Here is an 18,455-nt window from a genome sequence, read left to right as displayed (position 1 = left end):
GAACCATCTCCCCAGAGATTTAAGAAACATCCTTTTTGTCCCTATCACAACTTTTCTGTCCCAGACACTTGTCACTGTGCATGATTAATGAGGTGGAGGGTTTCACGTTAAACCCGTTTAAGGACTTTGGTGCTGGAGATCTCTCTGCGATACCCTGAGTTTCGTTTACAAAGATGAACATAACTGAAGACAGGCTTGCATTTCTTGGTGCGCTATGTTTATGTTATATGTTTATGACAGAATCGAGGCAGATGGACGACCAAAACCTGAGTCCCACCTAATTGGTTTTGAAGTAGTTGAGACATGGACCTAAAGGAAACAACTGTCTTTGCCTCAGATAAGACAGGAGCTGAGGGGTTCTACAGCTGCTGCTGCTCAGTACATCGGGTCATGTTTGTGTTTAGACTGCAAGTATTTATAAGCAAACCAAAAGCCATTACCAGTTAAAAATGACCAGTTAAGTAGGAGTGCAAGGTAATGGACTCTTTTCTATGCAAAGACGAGCTGATTGCAGAGGTTGTCTACAATAGATGCAACTCTGACCTAATTTTAGTGCAAAATTTTACTAAATACTGGCTTTAAAACAAAAAGATTAGCCATCAAGATTAGAATACAAATAATAATCAAGGGCTCTGTAAGAATGTTGAGCGCAGAAATGGCTCCAAATAAAAAATCTGTTCTATTAATCAGTACAAATCAAAATCAATCAACACTGGGGATCCAACTACAGTGTTTATACTATTCCCAAATACAACAAAGGCAATCTGATGGTCAGATAAGTCAGCAGCTGCAGAGTTTTCCATCTAGAAAACAAGACACACACTTTTACATACAGATTTGCACAATCACTCATCAGTATGGTTAGTATATAGTGCAGCTAGAGGAGGGGATGTGGGACAAAATGTTCCCATTTGTTTTTGACTATCTCAACTTTAGTGATGCTTCAGTAACAAATATCCCTCTCTCTCATCCTCTGTTCCATCCATCTCCCTCTCTCTTTCTGGGTCTTCCTGCCCCTCTCGTGTCATGCATTTCCGAGAGTCAGTGTACTCTAAACAGTTTTGTTCTTGTTTCCTATGGTTAAAATCTCCACTGACGTGCTGGAGTCCCATTTCCTTTTGAGTACCAGCGTAGTCGTAATGTACAGTGTGTCCATAAAACATACACGCAAGGCAATGTAGACCTTATGCAGACCTCGGCTTTAACACATGCATTACATTCACTATTATGTATCATAATTGTGATTTAAGTCTGGAAGGAAAGCACACAAGTAAAGATTAATATGGCTGCTTCAGCTTCTCATGCAATCATTGATTTAAAAAAATACTATGTGTCTTGCTGTAGTAAGCATAACTCTATGGTATATTCAGAGCATAAATAATTGATTACTTGTGAGGCTGATATAGCTGCAATCCAGAAGAGGTTGCTCAATGAGAGGGACAAAACTATCAAGGTCTGCTAGATTAGGTCCAAAAAAGAACGAGAAAGTAGTGCTGCATCTGAAGAGCAATTAACCTTATTTGGTCAATTAACATCTTCTAAAAGTGATAAGGTCCAACATTCACATAAATTAGTTTTGTGAGTTCCTGGTTTCTTATAAGTTGTAGCTGAGTTGTAAAAAGGAAACATTTTTCTCTGCACAATTCATAATTTAGTTATGTCTACATGTGCTGAAAGTTGAGTTGTTGTTTGCTTATGTTGCCATGGAGATGCCACCATCAATGTGATCAAATAATACCCACACAGTCTTGAATAATACATCTGACCAAACAAATTACCACAAATTGATTGATTTGTGAAATATTGGGCTGCTTTGAGTAATTTTTACTATTTATTGCCATTGTTAGACTAATATAATTTGAGTAATCATTAAAAAAATAATGAGATTAACTGACAACATTTAATGTCCACAGCTGAATCATTAATGAACATTAAGGAAGAAAACCCCTTTCTCAGACAAACTCAATGTTCTGCTCCGGTTTCATTCCCACAGAAGTGCACTGGTGAAATGACATAGCACAAGATAAAACAGTAATGCTAATATCAATAGTTTGTCCATTACAGGTCAGCTAACTGTCCAGCAGAACAGTTACAAAGCTGTTCGTTTTCAATCTCACAAGGCCGATCAATATGGGGGCATACTGTTTCAATTTTGCTGGCATTGATTTTCTCTATAACACTCCAACCCTAAAACATTCGTCTTTCTGAAGGAAGGAAGATTTGATTTACTGAAGAAAAATTGGAGTGCACATCACAAAGATTTTTTGCCGGGCGGGAGTGTGACATGCCAAAAGATGGATGTCCCTTGGCTGGGAAGCCTCCAGCCTAAGGGCGTCCATTAGAGCAGTGGTGCTGCAGAAAATGAGCTGCTTATATGAGGGAGGAGGAGCACAGGGAGAGGAGTTGGTGCCTGAGGTGCGTGAGTGTGTGTGTGTGTGTGTGTGTGTGTATTTCGGAGGACTAGCTGTAAGTGAGGATTGTTAGAATAAACTGAGAATAAAAAGGATGCTGATGCAGCCGTAGAAGAAAAGAGGAGGACAAAACAAGAGAAGCAAATGTCTGTCTGGGACTATAACTAAAGCTCTGCATTGTGAATGTTTCCATTAGCTTCAAACAGATTGTTGACAACTGCACTTGATAAAAAAGAAAATGTGGACACCAATTCTATGTCACACCTCAGCCTTTTTTAGTTGCAGTCATCTCCCTTTTACTTTCCCTGCTTTCTGCATCCAGAATGAATTTCCATGGTACATTAGCCAGCCTGTTAGGATGCAGTAAAGAGAAGGTCTGAGAGGGGAAAACAGAGGAGAGTGGTGGGTATCCCCAGAGACTGCGAGTTGGCGTTCTCCATCATCTGCCCTCATCTCCCCTCTCTGTCAGTCGACTTTGTCTAGGTGTCATATACATGAGAGATGATTCCTGACCCAAATAAATACCACTGCAGTCTGGATGCTCAGTGGACCAAAGCTCCAAGAAAAAAAAAATGGAGAGATGCAGACAGAAAAAAAAAAAGACATCTGCTGGTTGTTTCATTTGTGGCCATCTCGCTAGCTGTTCATTTACTTTTTCCTCTCTCTTACAAAGACAGCACGTTGGCATGTTGTACACCTGAGTCTCAAGACACTGGGACAAAAATGTATGTATGAACAAGTGGCCCTATATGTCTGGCTGTGGATGTGTCTGTATCTTGACACTAGATGACATAGAAGGGCACAAAACCAATAGATGCTGCCTTTGTCTGCTGGAAGGAATCCTCCCTGGACACTTGATGATACAACTGAAGTATATAGTGAAAGAAGAAAGAGCAAAGGACAGGTAGTTGGGGGGGAAGAGACGAGAAATTGTGTGTTGTGATGAAGAGAAAGGGAGAGAGAGAGAGAGAACCACACATGAAGAAGACTAAGCAGGGGAATAGAAAGGGGAAAATCACCTAACACCTTTTTTCTCCAGAGGCCGGGGCCGCTGTAAGCTGGATATTAAGACACAAATTGCATTCAGGCAGGGTCACACTATGTCAGAAGATATTAGATGCCTGCCGTGAGGAAACAACAATTCCCATCAGCTTGTGAGAAAATAATATTTTCATTTTCAGACTCTTTATTGAATGGAAACTTTGGGGAATACATTTTTATGGTGTGTGAGCAGGCAGGCTTGGATTTTACACCCTAGCAACAAACGGCTGTAATCAGAGCAGGGTATTGTCTTTGTGTTCATGAATTTCATTTTCACAGCTGGAAAAAGGTTGTGGTTTTCACTGTGTGCATTCGTCCTTCCTCTCCCATTCTTATTTACAGGCAGGGATATTGTTGCACCACGAGTCTTGTGTATGAGTAGAATCAGAGAAAAAAACACCTCTTATGTTGTGATTCCTGCTTTAGTTCTCCCCGTATTCATCTTTTGATTTTAATTGTTCTTTTTCTGGGGTTTTAAGTGCCAGATGTTTCTTCTGTGCCCACATACCACAGGCTCTGCTCTGAAGCTGCACCACCTGACCTTCACAGTAATTGACTAAAAATATTGATGTAATGGCACAGGACTGATTGTGATTTATTAAAAGAGCACTGCACTCCAAGGCCCTGTGCCAATGGCTCCCTGCACCCATCGGCAGCCATTAGGAAAACCATCAATAGCACAACGGCATAAAGGGCCGGTAATGGGGGACTTTTCTGGCCAGAGCTCTCAGAACACAATCTCCATAGTAAATAGCATAGCCTTGTGTGAGTACACATGGAGACTAAAGGAGAGAGAGAGGGAGAGAGATGGAAGGAGGAGAACAAGGGTGGGAGATGGGATCAAGGAAAGAAAAATATGACAAATAATAAGACCAAGGAAAACAAAGGCAGCCAGATATAGACTCCTGATCCGACAGCAAACTAACCCTCACCAGACGAGTCTCTGGAGAGTTGGTTCAGTCTAACAAGCGTGAGCTAGCGGCCGTCTCTCCGGCTCACCATTACACACTACCTGCACAAACAGCCATCATTAGGGAATAGCTGCACTGCATTCTGCTGCCTATTTGGTGAAACAAACACGGAGGATAAGGTTCCCTCTGTTCTTAATGGGAGCGGAGCTGTTTAAATGGCTTTCATCTCTCTCCCCTGAGTCGATGCATCATTAAACCCAGAGCTGACATTTTCACCTTTGCAAATCTAATTTAATCAAAGTCATGAGTATTGGGGGATGAGAAAGATTAAGACGAGATTAAAACCATTACAGTGGTTTGAATAATTTTCAAGGCTGAGAAAATGAGCAGCTGTAAATAGCATAGATAGAAAACAAGACAGGTGCAATGTCTTGATTGCAGTCTCGTCTATTTGATCTTTTGTTTTTAAAAAATTCCAAAAACAAAACATAAAAATTATAACAAAATATAGAATAATTTCTCAATGGTTAATTCATTAAATAACAAGATGTAAACAAAAGCTATGTGACCAAGCAAATAAAACTCAACTGAAGTCTCTTGAATAAGTACTTTTGCTTCAGTTTAGTTTTTCGGCACATCTTTTGTTGTACCTTGTGGAAGAGTTCCCCCAAGCTCCATGCTTGTCAGTCAGGATGTTGACTATCTTCTGGATGAGCTGTGTGGCTGTCACATGGTCGCGGTACTTGGCTGCTCGGATCAGGTGATCGCACATTTTCTCCTCATCTCGTTTCTCTGCTGCATATTGAGCACAGTTAGACTGCAAAAGCAAAAGAGAAAAGATACATTATAAATTCTGCAAGGGAACGAATCACAAGTGAGTACAATGCAAATACAAAAACAAGCGTGTCAAGAAGCTAAATTATTATTATATTTAGTGATAATGTCTTGCAAACTATATATAGCTAAAACACACCTATAGGAAGAAACAACACTCACTAGCACACAGTGTGTTCAGGTATAGAAATTCTAGTCTGAGTGGAACCAAATGAAAAGCATAGGGTCATTTCTGAACTCGTGTCATGTTGATTAATAACAGTGGACAGGTATTTACTAATGCCCTCCGGCGCACCAAATCACACGATACCCACAATGCACAGGGAGAACATTTTTCTCTGTCTGAATTTGTTATCAGAATAAGCCTTTGAACTGTGCAGCAATGGTAAAAGTAAAACACCTTCTGAAAATAACAGCTATAATTTAAAACAGTGTTTTGATTCGCAATCTCGGTTTCAAAAGCAATTTCCAAAACTCCTCCAAACTCGTGTTTTCCTTACAGCTTACTTTCAAAGAACTGTTTCAAAATGATATTCTTATTGAAGCTGAGCAAAAGGATGAAAAAAAAAAAAAAAAGAGTAAAAAACCACGTGCTGTGTAAAGTATAGAACACAGATCATCATTATTTCTAAACGGCTATTAGAGAAAACAGCTTAGTTGTTAAGAATGAAAGTACCTTCAAGGATTGTATAGTTACAATCAAGTAGTCTTTACCAAATAAACCTTAAACTAACCCACTTGTACAACAGTCAAACAGCGAGCACTAACCCAGATGCATGGCTGAACAATCGCAACCTGCTTTCCCAAAGTTACCAGTAAAGCGTTTTATAATGGGTTGTCTGCTTCAATCTGAATGACAACATTTCATTTCTGACAGAAAATCTATAGGTATAAATCACATTAGAGGGGCTTTTCTGCAGGCTGCTGAGCCTTAATTATCAATCTGTGTCTCTTTGTGTGGCATTAGAATGGGCCTTGACCTTCCAGCATGATGACCTGGGAAATGGCAAAGTAAAGGGAGTATGCATAAGGGAACGCTGGGTAAATGTTTTAAATGTTAAATCACAAGGCTTTACTTTCCTCTGTGTGTGTGTATGTGTGTGTGTGTGTGTGTGTGTGTGTGTGTGTGTGTGTGTGTGTGTGTGTGTGTGTGTGTGAGAGAGTGTGTGAATTGCATGTGCATTAATCTTGATCTGGGATGGTATAGGAAAGCAGAAATGGGGGCAAATCGGACCAAAGGAAGTGATTCAGGAGACAGCATCTATTCTATCCAACTAGAATAATAGTGTTATGCTTCAAACAAAATGCAGTATGTTTACCTCATGTAACAAAGAAACAACTCCCAAAAATGCACAAATGTTATATATGGTAATCTCACAAAATAGGTGCTTATGTGGATTTCTACCCTTTAAACACATAAGGCCTATAAAGACTCTATTTCCCTCTGCCCCTGTCTGAGACATGTAAAGTCTGCAGTGCTAATCAGCAGTGCTGGGTTCAAACTCATAACCATAAACAAACACTTCATCACCTGTGTGTTGAGCCTGCCCAAACACCCAAACCCTCCATGCCGTAATGGGCTTTTCTCATATCCAAAGCCAAAGTCTACTACGAGAGAAAAGGCCCAATGCACAGACTCACCCCTAAAATAACATCTAAAAAAGCTGAACACATAAGTAGAGCTATTAAAACTCAAAGTTGGGTTTTCTTGTAAGTGGAAAAGCCAAGTCACTGTTAATTCCAGGAGTCATTCCATTGATGTGAAGTCAGAGAGTATGCTGAGGCATTATGAAGGACTTATTATGTTATGTTATTATGAATGTTAAAGCAAATAACTAAAACTCACACCTTGGCATCATTCTGCAATAGCTTCCATCCCGATCCACTGACAGGACAGGACAGGGTATTTGGGGTATTTTCAAACAAACTGCTCTTTCACTGCTTTCAAAGTATGTTGAGGAAACATAAGAAGTGAATTAAAAGTATTTGTTCCCGTTCGCAATTAGAAACATGCTTCTTTTGGAGTGACTTGAAGCAGTCAGTGTGCATATTTGACAAGAAAACAACCAAATAAAGAAATGCTCGGAGACAAGGACTTCCATTTAACAAGTTAAAAGAGTGCAGCTGAGGAAAAAGAACGGCACACTATGCTCTATTAACTTCCTACCCAGACAGCCACCAGGGCACAACTTGCTGGCAGTTAGACCGTTATGACTTGCGACACTGTAATCATGGGCAGCACCTTCCATTACATGGCCTGGCTGACAGGGTCGGCCGGAGTAGGTCCCTGCTCTGCCTGAGGAGACAGCTTGGTGAAGACGAAATGATAATGGCTGGCATTAATCGAGTCAATTACACTGAGCTGTGTCTCCCACAATTCATCCACAATTAAAATAAATAAATATGGATGTGTTTTGGGAGAATGGAGAGGAAATGGTTTGCGAGGGAAGTGACTGCAGAGTGCAGAAAAGTAATCTTCTCAGAAATAATATAATGGCACAAAATGGCAGCACACACACACACACACACACACACGCACAGAGACACGGCTTTAAAAGGCATCTGTTCTAATCACAACATTGAACTCTTTCTTGAACCAGAGAATGACTCATGTTTTTGCTGCTAAAAATTGTTGTTGTGCTTCTTACTGCCACTCACTAGAGTTTGTGCCATTTTGATTCTACATATAATGATAAAAAATAATAAAGGAGAGGAGTTTCACAGTGGTGGTATACTGATGTCAGGCCTATGTAAATGTTGTAGTTGTTGTCAGATGATGCCTTGGCTCCCCTCCTCCTCTCCCTCTGTGGGTTGAGAGGGTTAACCAGTATAATAGGCCGGAGAATGGAGGCTCATTACATGATATCAGCCCTATGTTTATCAATTAGAGTGACAGAAAAAGGTCTAGTAGTGTTGCCATGCCACAGCAAGTCTTCAACATGCCGACTGATTAAACCAGGGTCTCACAATTCTGTTAGAGAAGAGAAAGAAACAAAACCAGCAGAGATATTATTAAAGCACTTGATTTGCAATCTCCTGACATTGGTGGCACTTCGGGGCTCCATACTCTCCAAGGCTAGGCTATCGCTATGAGAGACTCTCCAATTTCTCACATCCGTCGACAAGCACTCCCAGAGGGTTTCATTTACAAACGGGCACAGAAAACTGTCCAGAGGAACGCAAGACATCAAGCTTGTCCTTGTCTGGCATCAGAGAATGCAAATGTACTACAAATAAATTCCTGCTGGGACACAGTGGAGGTCTGAGGAGACAAGAAGATGAAATGAGAGAGGAGGATGAGGTCGCCAAACAGAAGAAGATGCTGAACCAGTCCACCAATTGGTTTCAAAGAGATTCACTTGCACTTGATCTCTTGGCCTCGAGTTTTCAAATTGCAACATAAAATGTCACCAGGGGAATTCAAACAATGGGTTAGGGAAGAAACGAGTGAAAGGAAGAGGAGGGGGAGAAAAATGAGGGCTTAAAAGTACAATGGCGAACAAAAGTCACCAAATGACAATGGCTGACAGGCACTTCAATTCTGAAATGATGCCCCTGTCATGCCGTGCTCCCGAGTATTGATTTTTTTCTCTTCTCCTAGAGCACCAGAGGAAAAAAAATAATCTAATCCAGCTGAAACAGATCCCTGCTGCTGGCACCGGCCCATTGCTAGCAGCCATCAAGGTTAGCACTACTGCAACACTTATCAAAGTATCTCTCTCCTCCTCCCTCCCCCCCCGCGCTGCTCCTCTCCTCACACTGTCTGTGGCTGATCTTTAATGGACTGGTCACCATGCTCAGCTGGCAGCCTCTTCATCTCTTCTAGCCAGAACCCTCTTGTGTTTGTAAAACCGCACCCTCCTTTCGCCACATCAGTCTGTGGTGCTGCCATCTTTGCACGATGACTCCAGCCCAGCTCCAAGGTCATGCCACATGAAAAATCATGTGTGTTAAACTGTCGTCTGGAGGTGAAAAATAGTCAAATGAAGGAAGGACGCTACAAGATGAAAAATACATGTCCTCTAGATTGTCTTTTGCCTGAATACATAGTGGTAGCACCATACCCAGAATGTAAGGCATGTGAAAACAAGGCTTTATCAACAACATGCAATTTAAACACCACTTCTTATCTAAATAAGATGTGTAAATGAATGTCTAGCTACATAATGACATAAGACAATGAGCCATAAAACTTATTTTCAGAATGGTAAGCTCACCTTTGGCTGCTAATATGAAAACCAAAACAAGAAAAATGAAAAGAACATTTTCTTGGTGACTAAAAAGACTGTCAGACTGAAACAAAGGGAAACTGTAGAGTAAAGTCATATTTCGGGGTTATCTGGACACATATAATGATGGAAGCTGTGGAGGAGGTACCTGGGGACTTAATTAAGCTGACAAGACAGTGGGACTGAAACTACAGTTCCCTAAGCATCCTCTGTACCCCACTTCTCCCTTTCGATCTCCTGGTGTCAAGTGAAACAGTCCATGTTCTACAGTAGAAAATAACCAATCTACCAAGAATGTACAGAAAGTAAGATGAAACACGGCAACGTGTTATGTATTTTGACAATAAAGTCAACGTTAAGCATTTAGACATCTACTGATGTCCAGAGGGGTTTTGTCCAATTACTATGTGAAATTTCTCACTCATTAAAAATATAAAAACACTCTATCCTCCTGTTTGTGCAATAATGTATGTATTTCAGATACAAATACAGACCTGTTCCTATATTTGGATTTGCTCATAATGAGAAGCCCAGGCTTTCAGCCCTGCTGACATACTACATTACAGCTGTGACAACTACATGACAGCAAGCTACAGTAGGTGGCAGCTATCAGTCTGAGTGCTGGGAATGATGTGGTGTAAATAGCCTTTGGGAGTTGTTGTACTCTGGCTCTTGTGTGTGTGTTGAAGGAAACTCTTTTTTTATTTTTTTGATTATTTCCACAGATGTAACAGACAACCGTATATTGTACTGAAATTCAATGTCGTTTAACAGGCTGCTTGTGTTTTAACAATAAAGGTAATTCTCTTAAACAGGTGTCTGAGTAAACACTGAACTGATCTGCCTGCAGGATATATTTAAATTGCAGAGCTGTCTAATGTAAGCTAACACAATACATGGCTGTCTTGTGATGCTCAGCTGTGTAAGATGGTCTTTGATGCACACAGTTCCAGAGACCAATGCTATGATAATAGAACTTAATGAGCATCAGCTCAATGTTAATGTTATTAACATGGGGAGAAGGACCAGATCGTTTTACAAGCTCAGCAGAGGGAAGACAATGACGCCATGCACTAATTAGCCACTATCATCTGGCTTTCACTGCATCTCTTAGACATTCCATTGACTTACTCTATATAACAGCAGAGACGGAATCAAGTGGGTATATAAAAAAAAACAGCTCGAGCAGAAGGGAACGTTAAGAAAGAATAGAAATGACACGGGTCTTGCTCACTCTTCCCTATCTGGACCTTTTTATCTGCCCTCGTGCTCCTGAGCCCACCACATTTCATCCCAAATGAACAGCCCCATAAACAGAGGGAGTTCGATTTCTCTCTCCGCCTTTCTATTTCACGGCCTCCCTCTCCTTCCTGCTCCTCTGAAAGATATCAAGAGTGTAGTGTTTGCTGTGCTGGGCAGCAGCATCCGATCTGCAGATCTCCTTCACATTAAGGATCCTATTAGATAGAGAACCCTAAAAGGTAATTGGATTTCCTCCTAGTTATCTTCATCTCTGTTTCACCCTAAGCCCACTGTAATAACTTACTCTCAGGGCCAAAGATAACTCAATTCTGTCCCACAGAGAGACAGTGAGAGTGTGAGTGAGAAAGAGAGAGAAAGCATATGTTACATCTCTGAGGCAAACGGGTATCTAAATCCAAAGGCTCCTCTATCACTGTCTTCTCAAGGATATGAACTCCGACAAGGAACAAACATAATTTTGTTTTCACATGTTGAATTATTCTGAATTTTCAAGTGCCTCGGTTTCTTATCTGGTGCTGCTGTTTAACTTGCGCAGAACTTCTCATTTGCAGTGAATTGGAGTGTAAATGGTGCTGGATGACTTGGCAAACCTGCTCACTTCCAGTGTAACACAACGACAGCCAGAATGAGTCATTTTGCAGCAGTATTTCAGCCTATTTTTCACAAAACAATAACCAACCTACAGTGTCGCAGCATCACAATTCAGAAGAACAGTGCTTTAAAAACAAGGACATAGTTGAAAATAATTTCAAAACCCTGCACCCCCACCCTCAGGGGGGATGTTTCATTGGCCTGTTATTTTTATTGTGGCAGTGCAAAATGAAACCGCTGGCTACAGCACGCTCAAACAGAGCTTGTATGAAGGCAAAAATCAATACAGCAATATCAGAGCAAGACTTATCAGGGGTTCACTTCTCCTCAGAGGTCACAGAGGAGCAACTGCACTTAAGTGGGGAATTCAATTGTGAAAAATAGTTTGGGACGAGCCATTGCGGGTATCTGATTAAGGGCGGAGGGAAGATTGCAAAGGTAGAGTAAGTTTCGAATGAGAACTGGAAAATAAAACTAATGGAAAGTTATAGCTTTCCATTAGTTGTATTTTTGCACTCAATGGAGTAATAGTTCATGCAGCTGATGGGGCTGCTTGATTTGGAAACATAACCAAGCTGGCCCTATTAGACTGCACCCAGTATTTTACTAAAAAGGTCCACTATGTCTCTAAAATACAGCCTGTGTATTTATATTTCTAAATTACAAATATGAGTATACTGTAGAAAGCAGAGCGGATAAGGAAATGTGGCAGAGAAAAGAACTACAGAACAGAACAGAAGATGCTTTGTCCTTGGTTTACATTTCATTTGTACTTTCTTACCTAGCAAATATCAAAGATCATTCACTTGAAGTTTACGTGCATGCTAGTAAATCAGACACATAATTAAAAGTTAAAATGTAAAAATAAGAATTTTATCAGTTAAAGAGGTTATCTTTGCGTACAGCTCTTCTTCCTAAACATCTTGTTTAAACAGAAAGAATAATAACAATACAAACTGTACATACAGTTGTACACAGGGCAGAAGTCAAGAACTGATGCCAGGGAGTTTAAGAAATGCAGTATGTGAATGAACATGGTCAGAGAGTACATGGCCTGAGAACATGTCAAGAGGCAAAGCAGGAGCGTTTGAGGCTGTTGTGTTCAGACTGCCTGCAAAGTCTGTCTGCCTGTCACGCAACACACTCCAAGCTGTTACTGTTACTTGTGTGGCTCTTTTGTGAGACGTCAGCTGCCTAACCTGACATACTGTACAGGCATATTTTCAAGAGAACAAATACTGTACAGCATGTCACGATGTGAGCACGCAGTAGAGTAAAAATTTGCATCATCAGCCTTGTGGAACTAAATCGGCTCCAGATCTGCGCTGTTGATAATGATAAGGTCAGATCATGTCAGATAAAACTGCGCACATGATTGACACTTGGAGCAGAGTGAGCAGTAAGGGTTCAGGTTAACAGAATGCCAATCACACAGAGAAGCAGTCTATACAGGCAAAGGAGCAAAACATAGCAATCACAGAAAAATCTTTGATGTGTAAGGGTTTCAACTCCTCCCCTGTGATTAACTTTCAACACTCTTGAGGAATTTTTTTTTTTTACCTGAATGTAAAAGAGACCCTTCCTTGAACCTTAAAAAAGCATCACATTTTACTGCAAAGTGAGGGCTGAGGACTGAGGGTTGGGAGTGGAGGTGGGTTTACAAACAGTCAGCCCTTCAGTCCAGCACCTTTCAGGTCTGTCTGCAGTTTTTAGTACAGGCAGGCTCCTGAGAAATGAGAGAGGGAGGGTTCGAAGACAGGGGAGGATGCCATATTCCTGTCACTGGCAAAATACATGCCCGGCGGGAGTATAATGGACAGGATCTCAGCAGGACAGGAAATGATTTTGGAGAGATCTAGAAAGCAGAGGAGGCGGGTGTAGCAGACTTGGACTGGGAAAGGTGCAACGAAGGGTGCCCATGGGTCAGGATAGAGTTGGCTCAGCAGCTACATGTGAATGGCAACGTTTGTGCTGAGAACTCGTTGGAAGTGAAGGGGGAGAAGTAATGTTTCAGGGGCAAGCCTGCAGTTAGACGGAGAGGCACAGGGATAAATTAACACTACACAGTGTTTGGTTAGTGATATATGCCAAGTATGATCTCCAGCCTCAGACTACTTTAGTGTGCATGCATGTGTGTGCGTGCTCACGATTAGCATGGGGTTATGTTTTAAAAGTAAACATTTATCCTGTAAGTTTGCTGTAACGTATCCTCAAACGTGATAGACAAGTTTGAAGTCACTGGACCAGCTCCTATACAATTGAAGCCAAAATATGTAATCTTTCTTTATTAGTATATCTTTATAGTCAATTGTATAGAATAGGACAGAAACACGTCCTACGCACTGTTCTACTGAAAATTGATGATCACATTTGTCAGGGTGCACGTGTCTGGCTGATAATGACATTACTGTCCAGCTTACTCACTTTAGTAAAGTTTTTTTATGCAATCTCATTGTGGCTATCACACCACCAAAAATCAGATGGAGTAAAACAGCTTCACAAATGCAACACTTAACGCTCTTTGTCATAGTCTATGAAGTTGCAGATTTTAGATTTAATCTGCAGTATATTGTTTCTGTTTGTATAATTCAATATTTGCCACAGCAGGTTGCAACCTCACATCTGCAAACTCTATATTTTGGACTACTTTTGATATTGCTCTCCACTTTGCTTTCCAGAGTTGTGCAGCATCTTACCTCAAACTCTGCATGTTTATGGACGTCTTCAGCCCTCTGTCGGCTGAGGATAAATTCAGCTTCATTAGCCACACGAACCAGGTGGTCCTTCATGGTGTGACTCAGCAGTCTGGACAAAGGAGAGACAGACATCAGCCCACTTCACAGTCATTTTCATTCATTGTTTACATTTTTAAGGTACATGGATGCTGATTTTTCTAAAATAGATCCTTAAGAATATCATAAAATCTTGGGATTCAGAGTATTCAAAACATCTGTTTACTGCTGTAATAAGCCAGAGAAAGAACAGCCATGAAATGTCCATAAAATGGTGGAAAAGAACCGTGCAAAATAAGCAGGAAATCCAATTTAAAAGCAAAACTAAACCAGACACAACCTTTAACTGAGGCACAGGTGCTAATTGATTTGTTAATGATATGCATCTGACAGGAGGGAGGATCTGTGTCCATGTTGCTACATATGTAGTCTTCCTCTTCCTTCTTCTTATCAGTGTTGCTGAAGCATGCATGTTATGTGTGTGTGTAGGTTGAAGAACCCTTTCTACAGCCCTAAAGGTCAGGACTGTGCAAAGTGGAACAATAACAGAGCAGGGGCCAGAGAGGAGGGATGGAGGCCCTGGCTGTGAGGTGGGGGAGTAGGGGCCACGGGATGACTGTAACCTAAGCCTGCTGTTTCAGCACAGGGCAGCAGGGGAGCGGAGATGTTGGGGCCTCTGCAGCCTCTATGGCCCTGTCCAAGCCCCGCTATCAATAACCCAACCACTGGCCCTATTTATGGTGCTCTGCGCTAAAGATATGAATAAAACAGACTTAAGGTTTTTTTTTTGGTTTTTTTTTTTTAAAGGGGATGCTTTTTGCATGTGGACTCAAATTCTCCTGGATGTGAAAACAGGGCTGTAAAATATTATTCTGTGACGCTGATGTTACTCTAACTCAAATAGCTGGTTGGGTTGCTGGTAACGATCTGTTTAATGATTTTAGTTTTAAATGGCTGAAGTAATGATTTCCTGTTTTAAAGGTCCAATGGAAACAGAGTTCACATTTCTCCATGCAAAGAGGTATATACTACAAATCATCACACTTTGACTAGTAACATAACTTTAGCATGAATTTGCAATACTGACTCACAAACAAGCCCAAGGACTCATCATCATTAGCTATATTGTGAATTATCCTCTAATGGAGGATCAAAATATCAAACTGGTGAGAGTTTCATGACTAAGATGAACAGTTGGATGAATGAGAGAAAAAACAAGTAGTCAAACACAGGAGTAGACAGAAGACATGATCACAGGCAGATAAAGTTTCAAGCAGCAAGGCAAAAACTGACAGAGACAGTGGGAAATCAAGACTGATTTCCCAAGTGTCACAGAGGAACCAGTGATCAGCGCCCCTGTCACCTTCTACATAACCCCTCTCCTTTTCCCAAATCCCTCTGGGATGAGCAGGTATTGAATAGAACCATGAACTCCATCCTCACTCTCCTCACTTGGGACACTCAAGTCCCTCTTTACTCCCCCCCCCGAGTCATTGATTGTGTGCAGAATCTTGAATAGCCTCCATTTAACAGGGGCTGCAGCAATCTTTGGGACCTTAGGGGCTTTGATGTGATCCAAGGATGGTGGAATTGAAAATGTACTGATGGGTGGAGGTTGAAAAGATAATGAAGAAGTGCTGCTGCAAGAAGAGAGGACAGGACTTAGGTCACCTACCTGCCTTCATTGACCAACTCAATGAATGCTAAACCTGCATTCTTCTGGATAGAGTTCTGCCATTCCTGCAAGCAAACACAAACAGCACACATTACTGATGAAACCTTACAAAAGGGAATGTCACAGCCTAACACTTAGCCTTTAGAGATCTGCAACATTTAATGGCAGCATTAGATATTTTAAGAAGACTAATATATCCAAGAACAAATCTTAAAGTTAAGCAAAAACAAGCACAAAAAAGAAAAGAAAAGGATCAAGTGCCATTGATAGAAGCACAGGGCACTAAGTTCAGTAAAACATCTAAAGCATTGCAACAAAATCAACTGGCAAACTGGCAGAAAGGAATGGAGGAGCCTTGTTGACAGCGCATTCATCACAAGTAAATACATAGATTTCCTCCTGTCTTTGACCAACTTTATGGTTCGAGGTGTCAGTCTAAACAATCCAACCACAGTCGTGTGTGTGACTTTAAATCCTCAGATTCGAAGGGACAACGAGAGAAGGAAAACTCAGCGGTCATCGTCTCTCATGTTCTCTTCAATATTTCAACACCTTCAACACAACCGTCAAAAGAATAATAAAGCAACAAGGTCATGGGGCCTGTCTGAAACTCACAGCGCTTTTTCCCCTTCTTCCTCTCGGGGGAGATGGAGAAATATGTGCAAAAAAATTCAGGTTAGAAACTTTAACTACCAAACTACCCCCCCCCCCCCAAAAAAAGGAAAAATTAGTAATCACAGCTGCGATTCACTGCATATTGCACATAATGCAGCCTTCATTAAAATGTGCCATTTTTGATATAAGTGCAGCGTCAAGTTCAGTCGTTGTGAAAATAACCATGGTACTTATGGAATTTCCCAATAAAGTGCCAATAACAATTCATCTCGACTGAGTGAAGATGTTTAAGGAGCCACGAAACAACTGCAATGTGTATGTGCACCTAGGCATACACATTTTAAACCCTGCTGTCATCATCTCATGAGCTGATAGAGGAAACTGTTTGTTTATGCAGAGACTGGCCTTTCAGTAAACCTAGAGAGCCCACAGGGACGACTATATCAGCGCTACAAAGAGGAAGGAAAGATCACTTTACAAGAATTTCTGATCCACATCCAAATATATTTGTACATACTTCATGTTTTTCAAAACCATGTAGTTTCTTCCCTTTTTTCCACACAACAAATGTATAAACATCAAAACTAATCACTCTCTAAGTCAAAGGAAACCATTCGTCTCAAAGGCCTGCACACCATCACTCTGTAACCAACTGTATGTCATACAGACAACAAGCTAACACTTAATCTCAATTCATAACTGCTTTTTGTCCTGAAGGACCATATTGGCATTGACCGTGTTTACAATACATTCCAAATAAAGAGGGCACAGTGGGAATAAAAGTCTGGGCTTGGGAGTGGAAACAGTGTTCTGGAGTTCAGTACTGGCAGACGGTTTTGCGGCTACAGTTTGCTTTGGAGGAAGTGTGTGAGAGTAGCCTTGAGGCCTTCTGAAGCGTATGCTGTAGTTGAAGGACATTAACCATTAGTGTTTTGCAGTGGCTGTGGGGATATTCCAGACTGAGCCAAGCTGTGCTAGCTGGATTCTAAATAAACACTACAGGAAGTAAGGCTGTAAATAGAACGGTACTTTCTGGAGAAACAGAAAAACTGTATGATTAAATTCTCTTTGTGTGATCTCTTTAAAATTCTTGGGACATTAATGCATGGGTCTTAAAATAAAAATAATTAAAGCTTCTTCAGCAGAAATAAAAAAGATTATCTCAAAACTGCATTGGTATACCTTAGACACAAAAAGGTGATAGCAAGAGTAATGGTGTCATTATGGGCCAAGAAATGGGTCTTCTAGTTAAATTTAAGAAAGCAATGACCCTGATCTGAGAGACATCTCCTGATGACAAAACAGAAACAGAGACAGGTCAGTGATAGAATATTGGATTTTGGTTGCCCTGGTCAGCAGTGCCACAGTTTTTATGGCCACAATAGGGGCCATGACCACAGCAGTCCTGATGAGAGGATACAACCAGCCATTTGTGACCTCTAACCTTTAACCTGACCTCCTAACAGATGATAGGATGAGCAAAAGGGGCTGTCCCTTGATCCTGATCGGAAACTAGTCAACAGACTAGCAGAAATCGTGCTGATGTTTACTATTGCTGGTGCGCGTTACATTTGTACCTTCTTTTGACTCAAAGTTTGAATGTATTCATGGAAATGTCTGACTCAATCTGAAGTCAATAAGACAGCTCTGTTTGGTCTGTGTTCCATGATGATGGCATTGAGTCTAAACACTCATGCCATGCACTTCCGCCATTAGGGCTGATTATCCATAATCAACATCTAAATATACCACTACCACTAGTGAGAAAACACAGACCTCCCGAGCAAAATCGCCTTTCAAACATCAGCCTCACCACAACACAAGGAAAACATTTTCCATCACTGAAGAAAAAATGTCTCAGCTCTCCCGAAATAATAAATAAGTCAGTTGTGCTTTTTGGTGGCATCACTCATAATCACAAGTATTTGTTGATTTGAAAAGCTATGGGAATATAACTTTAGATGAGACGACAAAAGCATAAATCCTCACGTCAGACATGGCAGTGCAGCAGCAACAAAATGAAAGGGGTTGAAAACTACTTTTTTTCTTTTTCAAATGCAGAAAATGTTTAACTTAAAGTGGTTGAGTAAGATTTCAACAGGACAAAAACGTTTTCAACATTTCAATTTTAATTCTGTTAGTGACGACTGTAA

The 18,455-nt window shown here is 40.9% G+C and overlaps 1 protein-coding gene across 3 annotated transcripts in view; it reads right to left on the bottom strand.

Moving 5' to 3' along the window:
- lrba (LPS responsive beige-like anchor protein) overlaps window positions 1-18,455 on the bottom strand; it is a 160,660-nt gene that overhangs the window by 77,642 nt on the left and 64,563 nt on the right. For all 3 annotated transcript variants that reach the window (XM_026359540.1, XM_026359538.1, XM_026359539.1), the window contains exons 34-36: window positions 15,688-15,752; window positions 13,977-14,085; window positions 5,014-5,180 (exon numbers count right to left, since the gene is read on the bottom strand). In XM_026359540.1, the coding sequence (XP_026215325.1) occupies window positions 5,014-5,180; window positions 13,977-14,085; window positions 15,688-15,752 (341 nt within the window). The remainder of the gene's footprint in view (window positions 1-5,013; window positions 5,181-13,976; window positions 14,086-15,687; window positions 15,753-18,455) is intronic.

The sequence above is a fragment of the Anabas testudineus genome, chromosome 1, assembly GCF_900324465.2.
Source record: "Anabas testudineus chromosome 1, fAnaTes1.2, whole genome shotgun sequence".
Lineage (NCBI taxonomy): Eukaryota > Metazoa > Chordata > Actinopteri > Anabantiformes > Anabantidae > Anabas > Anabas testudineus.
Note: the sequence above shows the minus strand (reverse complement) of the source record. Positions and strands in the feature narration are given on the sequence as shown.